This window comes from Elephantulus edwardii, unplaced genomic scaffold, assembly GCF_000299155.1.
Source record: "Elephantulus edwardii isolate Elephantulus edwardi_28Jun2011 unplaced genomic scaffold, EleEdw1.0 scaffold00049, whole genome shotgun sequence".
NCBI lineage: Eukaryota > Metazoa > Chordata > Mammalia > Macroscelidea > Macroscelididae > Elephantulus > Elephantulus edwardii.
Genome location: NW_006399799.1, coordinates 17,034,242 through 17,045,633, shown reverse-complemented (window position 1 = coordinate 17,045,633; position 11,392 = coordinate 17,034,242). Strand labels below are relative to the sequence as shown.

The window sequence follows — 11,392 nt, the reverse complement described above, 5'->3', positions numbered from 1 at the left end:
CTTGCTGAAACTGAGGAGGACCTGAAGCACTTGCTGCAGAAGGTCAAGCACTGCAGCCTTCAATACTGATTGAAGCTCAACATCAAGAAAACAAAGATTCTCACCACTGGGCCAATTGGCAGCATCAGTATGGATGATGAAGAGATTGAGATGGTTAACAGTTTTACTTTGCTTGGCTTCACAGTCAACAATCTTGGTACCAGCAGCCAGGAAATCAAGAAATGAATTGCATTGGGAAAGTCACCTGTCAGGGACCTCTCCAGAGTACTGAAGAGCAATGACGTCAGGCTGGAAACTAAGAAGCACCTGATCTGGGTGATAGCCTTCACAATTGCGTGCTATGCATCAGAGAGCTGGACAGTGACTAGGGATGACAGAAAAAGAGTTGATGCCTTTGAGCTGTGGTGCTGGAGAAGAGTGTTGAATGTACATACCATGGATGGCTAGAAGAACAAACTGGTTTGTCCTGGAGAAGGTGAAGCTGGGCTGCTCCTTGGAGTCATGGATTCTGAAGCTTCATCTGACATACTTTGGATATGTTTGAAGGAGGGACCAGTCCTTGGAGAGGAACATCATGTTTGGGAGGATGGAGGGACAGTGCAGGAGAGGAAGACCCTTGGTGAGATGGATTGATTTTGTGTTTGGGGTGGTGGGAGTAAGTGTGTCAGAGACAGTGAGGTTGGCACAGAATAGAGCAGGATTTAGGGCTCTTGTACATGGGGTCGCTATGAGTTGCGACTTGATGGCACATAACAACAACAAAAACAACAAACTGAGTCCATCTGGCTAATTCTAAATACAAATTTTTCTCACCAAAAAAATAATGAACACAAAACCCCTTCTGCCATTGAATTGATTCTAACCCATGGTAACCCTCCCTTGGCTTCCAAGCCCGTAAATCTTCATAGGAAGAGATGACTCATAGTTCTCCCACAGAATGCAGGTGGATTTCAACTGCCAATCTTTCAGTTAGCAGCTTTATATGCTGTGCACTGCACTACCAAGGCTCCTTAAGTAATTCTCTTTAGCCCAAGGTAATTTTCTTAGTGAAAAAGAGCTGTGTGCTCTTAGCAGCCAATATTCACAGCAGTTAGGGGATCAGGGATGAATGCACTAACCAAGTTATGGCAATCTGGGTGGAAAGGAGCACTGACAGCATCTATTAAAAGGCGCATTATTCTTCATAATATTATGGTGAACAATCTGGTACATAAATATTTAAGTGTCTGATCATAAATTCCTAGAAGTTATTTGTTCTGCTCTTTTTTGTCATCCAGCTGATTCCAACTCCTAGTGGAATATAGGTTAGAGGATATCCTATGTTATATATTCCTCTGTAATACAGGAATATAGGATAGAGGAGAACTGCTCTGTAAGATTTCCTGGGTGATGAGACCTTTACAGGGATGATTATCAGATCTTTCCTCTCCTGGAGTGGCTAGTGAGTTTGAATCACTCATTTTCCAATTAGCAGTCAAGTACTTAATCAAGGGTCCTTAGAAAATGGCTTAAACAAAGGGTATTAATAGCCATAAATGCTCACTAAGTGGCTGGCTGGATGAATAAATCTTGGGAAAAGAAATAAAGAGATGGTGAGAGACTGAAAGGACAAAGAAGGTATGTGAAAGGCAGGATCAAATTTACATATCACAAACTCGTTTGACACTGAGGCTCAAGGAGAGGGCACCCCACTCACCTTAGTGATAGAAGCAGCATGAGCCTGGTACTCATTAAAATCTTTCTGCAAAGGCAGAGGGTACTTCATTGCACGAATGGTTCCCATTGAGGTGCCCACAAACATCATGCGTCCAGAATGAGAGATGACAATGGCTGTGTAGATGACATCAAATGCTGACATCTCTCGAAGGATCTGAAACACAGACAGCTCTCTGGTCAGTGAGGGGAGGGGGCTCGCCCTGTTCCCAGTGTCCCCATGCCATTGTCTTCCTCTCTTCTTATAGCAACCTAGGGGCAAAATCCATACATTTCTTTGTTGTCTGGAAGAACAAGTCTAGTTCTAGAAGGTAGGAACAATGGGATTAACTGTATATCGTTATCAGAACCAAATCAATAGCAAACAACAAAGGCTATTAGACTGAAAATATTTATGGTTTCATTATAACTAAGCCATCTCAAAGTTTAAAATATGTATATATCACAGGCAATAGAGCTTACTTCTACCATGAGAATGTAATTTAGTCATGCAAATTAAATATATTACTGGTACCAAAAAAACCCCCCAAAACAGTATATTGTTATATAGCACTTACTTTGTGTGAAGCAGTTTTTTGCATCTTACACATGTTGTAACTCACTTGATCCTCACAATCTTTTGAGGTAGATACAATTTTTATAATTTATTAAATGATGAGACAATGTCACAGAAGTATTAAGTAACCTGCCCAAACTTAGATAATAAGTGGCAGTTTGTATTCAGTTTGTGTTTTGGATTGCTGCACTGAGGTGCATCTCAAACTAAGAATGTGAGGTTCATTATGAATTTACACAGCAAACATTTGTTAGTATCTATGATATAAGCAGTATTATATTCATATATTCATCCATCCACCTCACCAAACATTTAGTGAGTGTTGCTGTGGGTCACACAATATTCTAACTAGTAAAGGTTACCAAGAAGAGTATTATTACAGGCCCAGCCTTAAAGAGCTTTAATCTGGCAGAGAACTATATAAAAGTCATCAAAGGATCTGGACCTGGCTACTTGGGAGTACACAGGAGTGACATCCTACTTTAAGACGTGTCCCAGTCATGGAGAAATCTGCCTCAGGTCAGTTTCCTGCAGTAGGAGCTTTGTACTTTGTGAGGCACCAGCAACATAAGACTGACAGCACTTATGGAAAGCAAGAACTGAAGCCCTGTCTTTGCTCTGAGCAAAGCACAAACTATACTTGTTTACTGAGACAGCAGTATGTATCATGTCTGCTGAGCTCTTCTCGTCTCCTTCAACTATTTGGAACCAAATGTAATAATTTCAAAGTTTCAGAGTTTGGGGATTTCAAAGGAATATAGTTGCAAGCCTACGTGAAAAGCCAAAAACTCAAACCAAATTCATTGCTGTCAATGGGTTTGGGTAAGGACTAGGTCAGTTTCCCGCAGCAGGTGCTTTGTACTTTGCAAGACACTAGCAACTATGAGTTGATTCCAACTCCTAGTGACCTTGTGAGACAAAGTAGAACTGTCAAAGGATGTAATTATGCAATTAAACTGTGATACCTTTCTCCCATGGTAGGTTTGAACAACTGACCTTTCAGTTAGCAACTAGGTGATAGCAACTGACTATAAACCTATTCTTATCCCAGAAAATTTGATACAGACAAAAGGGTGAAGAATAATTTAGGTATATCACTAACCCTCATGCTTAGAGAGTGGAAGAGAAGTTCCAGAAAGTAAGCAAAAGGGGAATGGGGAAAGATCCTACAATTGAACATAGGTAGGGCACTGCACTGGAAATTCACGAAGTGGCTATAAATGAGTTGAATTACCAGGAATGTGGATCCAAGGCTGTTCCAGGATGAAGACACTCTGTTCTTACTAGCCCTCAACCCATACATCTTTTCTACTCTAAACACAGAGAATCTATCTTCCACAGTTCAGTGGCAATAGCAGGGACATACTCACTGAAGAATCAGAAATCTCCTTCAAGGTCTTGTCTGATCCAACAGCAAAAATAATTTTGGCATCAGGAGAGATGCTAACACAGTTATAGCTACAAGACTTGAGCACACATTCTGTTTCTCTTTTTCCTGTACTCAGATTCCATTCATATACAGCACCATCTGTGCCACCAGAAATCAGTTTGCTGTCATCTGCATTCCATACGATTGAACGAATCTGCAGGTAATGAAGACATACTCAGTTATACATATGCATACACCTCCACATAAAAAACAATGGATCAGCTCTTCAGACCTCCTTTTCTATATGCATGATCTTCAGTAAGCACAAAACAGTTTCTTGGGAATTTTTACACATCATTTTCCAAGATGCTTACAAAATATTGAAGATGAAATATTCTCATTTTCTACTAACATCATGAATATAAAAATCAAAACATAATTGTTTTTGTTATCTACTATCAAGTCTGGATGGACTAATAGCTAATCCTCCAGTGGACAGCGAATCACTTCAGGGGAGACTGTCCATCTTTCTCCCACGGTGCAGCTGGTGGATGTGAATTGATTGAACGAATCTGCAGGTAATGAAGATATACTCAGTTACACATATGCATACATCTCCACATAAAGACAATGGATCAGCTCCTCAGACCTCCTTTTCTTTTGTTTTGGCAGCAACACTCCTTACCAATCAGCCACCAGAGCTCCAACCAAACATAATAATTTCTATAATGTTATAACCAATCGGTTATTGTAATCTTTAAATTAAAAATAAATTACAGGAAGTTGTGAAAATAATGAGAGTCTTCTAGAATAAAAAAAGAGCTCAGCTGACACTCTCTTCAACAAAAAATAACTAATTGGTAATAATGAATAAAACAATCATATAGTCTCTGGAAATTATTCTAAGGGCATACAGCAGATGGAGAAACACCCATTCGGGAAAATATAGAACATTTCATTAAGAACAGTTTGCAGTATTTGAGCCATGATCTCCTGCTTCACTCTTTCGTCTCTGGGAAAGTTTGCTATCAGATGATCTACTCAAGTGTGGTGATGATGATGGGACTACCTATTTTCCCAGTTCCCAGTCTTGAGCTGTGGTTTCACCCCAAGAGGAAAAGGCTGCTAGAATTTGTCATTCCCACCCCAGTTCCATGTTGTAGCATCTCTAGGTCAGGCAGGTGTGGCCAAGAGGACAGTGTCTTGTTTTTATCCAGGCCTCACATATAGTAGGGTAAAAGCTCTACTCCAAGCATAGCAAGCCAAGAATACTGGTGCTTTACCTGCTATTCACCATCTTGCTCATTGGGTAGAGGTTTGGTGCCATGAGAGAAAAGCTGAGAGAACAGAGTTTTCCCCCTAACCTCTCCTCACAAAAACACAAAATAAGGGAGTGGGTCCCTGGCAACCTCATCATACAGAGTCCTATACACATGGGTTAAAATAAGTTAAAGTCTACTAAACTATAAGTGATTCCCTTGTTGTAGCTTGATGAAGTGGTATAAGGATTCTGCCTAAGAAAATATAAGGGTTTAAGACTAAGTTGTCTACATACAGTTCTGCCTGAGAGACTCTTATTTGTTTCAGTTGGAGAACTCCATGCCTATGGATATTGTTCATAACAATGAAAATATCTGAGCAACTAAGTGACATTATGAACAAGAGATCTAAACCCTGTCCTTTCCTTTAGCATCCTCATAATCTCTGACACTTGAGCCCATCGTTGCAGTCATTGTTTCAGTCCATCTCGTCAAGGGCCTTTCTCTCTTTCTCTGACCCTTCAGCTTTCAAAATATGATATTCCTTCCAAGGAACAGCTTCTCTTAGCAACATGCCTCAAGTATGTGAGATGAAGTTTTGTCATCTTTGACTTCAAGAAGCTTTCTGGCTGCACCTTCTCCAAGATGTATCTGCTTGTTCTTTTGACAGCCCATGGGATATTGAGTACTCTTCTCTAACGCCACAGCTTATATGAATCAATTCTGTCATCCTTATTTGCTTTCCAGCTCTCAGATGCATAGCACGTGACTGAAAAGACCATGGCCTGAATCAGACACACCTTAGTCTTCAGACTAACATCACTGCTCCTCAGTAATTTGGAGAGGTCCCTGACATCTGACTTCACAAGGCAATACTTCTGATCTCCTGACTGTTGGCACCAAGGTTGTTGATTGTGGACCCAATGTGAAATTGTTGACAATTTAAATTATTTATCCATCTATCATGATGTTGCTTATAGGTACAGTGGAGAAGATTCTTCTCTTCTTGTTGATGACATAAAATCTATATTCAAGGCTGTAGTCCTTGATCTTCTTTAGCAAGCATTTCAAATCATCCTCACTTTCTCCTAGTCAAAGAGGAGGAGAGTGGGGATTTCTACAAACTTTTACAGTCCAAAACTGACCAAACAATCAAGATGCATTAATGAATGATTGGAATTCACAAGTTAGAAACAATTAGGAAGGAAGTAGTCAGTTTTGGATGGAGGGAGAGGGTAAAGGAAATGGTGAAGATGTGTGAGGATCTGAAAAGAGATAATGGTGGGCATAATTCAATGGTGATTAATTTTATAAAATGCAATGTTTGGGAATGATTGTATGAAACACAATGTGAATAAAGAAGAGTGTGAAACACACTATACACAAATTTTGCATGTAAACCAATATAAATTTTTTAAAAAGAAGATGAACAATGAAATCAGCAACAAAAAAAGAATTATCTTAGTTACAGAAAAGAGGCTGGACATAGAATGATTAAATTCTGTATGTTCAATGATTTATACATTACAAATGTCTTTCTTTTTATTTTATTTTTTTTTTACAAATGTCTTTCTTAAGAAACACAATAGGTGACTTTACACATAGGCTTTGCCTGGTGGACTGCACAGGAATCAGACTGACTATATCTGTGCAAGAAATCATTAGAGAAGCTCAGTATCAGCAGTCAAAACAAGGCCAGGTGCTGATGTGGAACAGACCATCAATAGAAGGTGAAGAAATTTAAACCATTCCTTCAGGAACCAAAAACATGATCTTGAGTCTATCCCACCTGAATTTAAAAATCATCCCCAGAAAAGGTTTGAGGCCTTTAACACTGATTGAAGACCAGATGAGTTATGGGATGACACGAAATAGATATCCCATAGAGAGAACAAAAAAAAATGTCATAAAGAGAAAGGAGCACAGCTTTGGTTGCAATAGAAAAGAGTTGGAAAAAACCTAAGTGCCCATCAACAAAGAAATGGATAGGGAAGCTCTGGTATATCCACACAATGGAATATTATGCTGTATTGAAAACCAAGGAATTAATTAAATATTATACAAAATGGGCAACCTTGGAGGACATTATGCTGAGTGAAATATCTCAGTCACAAAAGGACAAATACTGCATAGTGCTACTGTTGTAAAACGGGACTGACATCGGGTTTGGGGGGAGACTGAGAAAGATGGGATAAATTATGTATAATGCATTGAAACAGATGAGGGAGATAACTGTTTAAAAGGGATATATGATTAGGTATTATTGTCATGACAGGAGTCCAGAATGAAGGCTGCACAGTGGGGTGCAAGAATTTTTCTGAGGGGAAGGGGTGGGCAGGGAGAAAAGTGCAACAATGAATGAATGGAAACAGAAAGTCTCTATACATTTTCATTAAAATTAATAATAATAATAATAATAGAGAGAAAAAAAACAGAGGAAGAATAGACCAAATGGATGACAGAAGAGAACATGAAAATTGTACTGCAGCATCAAGAAGCTAAAACAAAGAAGAAACGTAGAAGTAGAAGAGATAAAGAGAAGATTTCAAAGGGCAGCTTGAGAAGATAAAGCAAAGTAATATAATGGGATGGTGCAAAGAATTGCAGCTGGAGAATAAAAATGGAAGAATTTGCTCAGCATTTCTCAAGTTCAAAGAACTGAAACACAAATTCAAGTCCCAAGCTGTAATGCTGAAAGATGTTATGGGTAAAATTCTGAATAATCCAGGAAACATTAAAAGAAGGTGGAAGGAATACAGAGGCACTATAAGATACCAAGAATATTTCTCATGAAGAATGCAAAAATTCATTAAAAAGAAGGAAAAAGACCAAAATGGATGTCAGAAGAGACTCTGAATATTGTAATAGAGTGCTGAGAAGCCAAAGCAAAGAGAAGAAATCAAGAAGTTAAGGGGCTGAATAGAAGATTTCAAAGGGCAGCTGAGGAAGACAAGACAAAATATTATAATGAAATGTGCAAGGAGTCAGAAAATCAAAAGGGCTGAACTCACTCAGCATTTCTTAAGCTGAAAGAATTGAAGAACTGAAGAATAAATTCAAACCATGAGTTGCAATGCTTAAGGATGCTATGGGCAGAATATTGAATGATTCAGGAAATATTAAAAGAAGATGGAAGGAGTATAGAGTCATTGCACCAAAAAGAATTGGCTGACACAGAAGAATTTCAAGAAACAACATATGAGCAAGAGGCAATGGTGCTGAAAGATGCTGCTTTGAAGGACTTGGCAAAAAATAAAAGCCCCAGGAATTGATGAAATCCCAGTTGATGTATTTTAGCAAACAGATGCTGCCCTGGATGTGCTCACCAAGTTGTGCCAAGAAATCTGGAGGACAACTACTTGACCAACTGACTATTTATTCCCATTCTAAAAAAAAGGTTACCCAACGGAGTGTGGAAATTATTGAACAGTATCATTAATACCTCACTCTAGCAAAATCCTGCTGAAGATTATCCAGAAAAGACTTGAACAGTACATTGACAGAGCACTACCAGAAATTCGTCTGGGTTTAGAAGAGGTTGTAGCATTAGGCACATTATTGCCAATGTCAGATGGATCTTAACAGGGAGCAGAGAGTACCAGAAGAAAGTATATCTGTGTTTCATTGATTATGCAAAGACATTTGACTGTGTGGATCACAACAAATTGTGGCTAACCTTGAGGAAAATTGGAATCTCAGAGCACTTGATCATGCTTATGAGAAATCTATACTTGGACCAAGAAGCAGTCCTCAGTACAGGGCAAGGGAACACTGCATGGTTCAAAATAAGGAAGGGAGTGCATAAGGGATTCAACCTGTCCCCATGCCTTCTCAGTCTGTATGCAGAACTGATCATTTGTGAGGCAGGGCTTTATGAGGAGGAGTGTGGCATCAAGATTGGAGGAAGACTCATTAACAACATGTGATATGCACATGACATAACCTTCTTTGCTAAAACTGAAGAAGACTTGGAGCACTTGCTGCAAAAGGTCAAGGACTGTAGTCTTCAATATGGATTGATGCTTAACATCAAGAAGACAAAGATTCTCACCACTGGGCCAATTGGAAGCACGATAGACGGAGAAGAGATTGAGGTTGTTAGCAATTACAGCTTGCTTGGCTCCACAATCAACACTCTTAACACCAGCAGTCAGGGAATCAAAAGACGAATTACATTGGGAAAATCTGCTGTCATGGACCTCTCCAGAGTGAGGAGCAATGATGTCAGTCTAGAGATAAAGGTGCACCTAATCCAGGTCATGGTCTTCTCAATTACTTGTTATGCTTCAGAGAGCTGAACAATGACTAAGGATGACAGAAGAAGAATAGATGCCTTCAAGTTGTGGTGCTGGAGAAGAGTCTTGAACATACCATGGACTGCCAAGAAAACAAATAGGTCTGTCTTGGAGACAGTGAAACCAAGTTTCTCCTTGAAGGCTAGGATTTTGAAGCTCTGCCACACTTACTTTGGGCACGTGGCCAGTAGAGATCAGTCCTTGGAGAAGGACATCATGCTTGGAAGGGTGAATAGACAGCCCAGGAGAGAAAGACCCCAGATGAGATGGACTGATACAGTGACTGGGGCAATGGGGTTTGGTGTGTCAGAATTACTGAGACTGGCTCAGGACAGGGAAGGGTTCAGAGGTGCTGTACATAGGGTTGCTATGTGTTACAGGTGACTCAACCAATAACATTCTATGACAGGTTTGGAAGCAGGAGTGGCATCCACCTCCTAAACAATATATTTCCAGAAACTCTTTGATAAATGCTGATAGTTGTAGAGGGGCTTCAGGCTTTTTTTTGTTCATAGGGTCACTATGAGTCATGCTCGACTCGAAGGCAATCAACAACAACATATTAAATGGAATTGGCTGACAATAAAAAAGTTCAGGAAGTACCATATGAACAAGAGTCAACGGTAAAGGAAGAAGTTCAAGCTGCACTGAAGGCAAAATATAAGTCCCTGGGAATTGACACTATACCAATTGACTTATGTCAACTAACCAATGCAGTCTTGGACATGCTCACCAGTTTATGCTAGGAAACTTGGAGGACAACTATTTGGCCAACTGAAGATCCTTATTTGTTCTCATCCCCAAGAAAGGTGATCCAACAGACTGTGGAAATTATAAAACAATATCTTTAATATATCACACAAGCAAAATATTGCTGAAGAGCATACAAAAATGGATAGAACAGAACATTGAGAGGGAACTGCCAAAGTTCAGGCTGACTTTAGAAGAGGCTGTGGCACCAGCTATATATCACTGATGATGTTAGATGGATCCAGGATGAAAGCTGAGAATATCAAAAGAATGTCCATTTGTGTTTTATTGACTATGCATGGGCATTTGACTGTGTGAATCATAACAAACCATGAGAAGAACAGGAAACCCAGACAACTATGCTCAGATGAAACCTATACCTAGATTAAGAAGACTGTTGTACAGAGCATGGAAAGACTGCATGGTTTAAAATCAGGAAAGGTGTACATCAGGGCTGTATCCTTTCTCCATGTCTATTTAATCCATACGCTGAGCAAATCATTTGAGAAGGTGGACTCTATGAAGAGGAATGTGGCATTAGGACTAGAGGAAGTCTCATCAACACCTAATTCTAGTTAATACTAGATTTATACAGCAATACAATCAAAATATTCAGTTCCATTACCTATCATTCCTCAATTGCATCCAATGTTCCAGCCATATAAACCATAAACCACCATCCTATTTCACACCTCTATTCCATCATCTCTAACATGTTCTTCTAGCTAGAATGCCTTTCGTTTAACGTCTTCCTCTTTAATCTTTTTTCTATAAGATTTCTGTTTTATTAAATAATTTCTGACATATTTAAGTCTCATTTTTTATTGTTAATTGCCTTCCAGATAGATTCAATTTCTGACAACCTTATGTATAACAGGAAAAAATAATTACTCTTTTAAAGTTTTGTCCTTTCAATTTTGGGTCCCCTTCTCATCATCATGACCATGACCATGACATCCAATTTCTTTCTAGGACTCATTGATTTTATTTTCTGATTGTCTTGTAAATACAATAACTTCTTCTCATTTGTACTACCTTCATTCTGGTTAAGAATTACCATCATTTAATCAATCTCATTACCATAGATCTCTAACCATTACTCTATAACAAAAATTCTTTTTTTTTTAACAAAAATTCTTTTAAAATGTAAATCTTGATATATCATCTGATGTCTCCCTGGCCCAATATTTTATTTATCTCAATGAACAGAGATGATAATGTATAAAATCCTTAAAAGGTCCAAAAGTTCTCAGGTACTTAGGCCCCTGTTAACCTGTTCCATTTCAGTTTATGCCACACCAACTCCAAGGGAGTCTGCCTGACAAAATCACCTGATTGAGGCGAAAACTTCAAGGAAGTCAGCCTCTCGGAACGTGTTCTTTTAGCATTGTTAAAACTTCTCAAGAACAATATGATTTTAAGGGAATTCATGGATGCATTATAACAAAAA

At 39.0% G+C, this 11,392-nt stretch overlaps 1 protein-coding gene across 1 annotated transcript in view; it reads right to left on the bottom strand.

Annotated features, from left to right (window-relative positions):
• The window catches only part of WDR65 (WD repeat domain 65), a 126,331-nt gene that overhangs the window by 62,960 nt on the left and 51,979 nt on the right, over window positions 1-11,392 (bottom strand). Inside the window, exons 9-10 of the mRNA XM_006886618.1 lie at window positions 3,640-3,852; window positions 1,697-1,870 (exon numbers count right to left, since the gene is read on the bottom strand). Of these exons, the coding sequence (XP_006886680.1) occupies window positions 1,697-1,870; window positions 3,640-3,852 (387 nt within the window). The remainder of the gene's footprint in view (window positions 1-1,696; window positions 1,871-3,639; window positions 3,853-11,392) is intronic.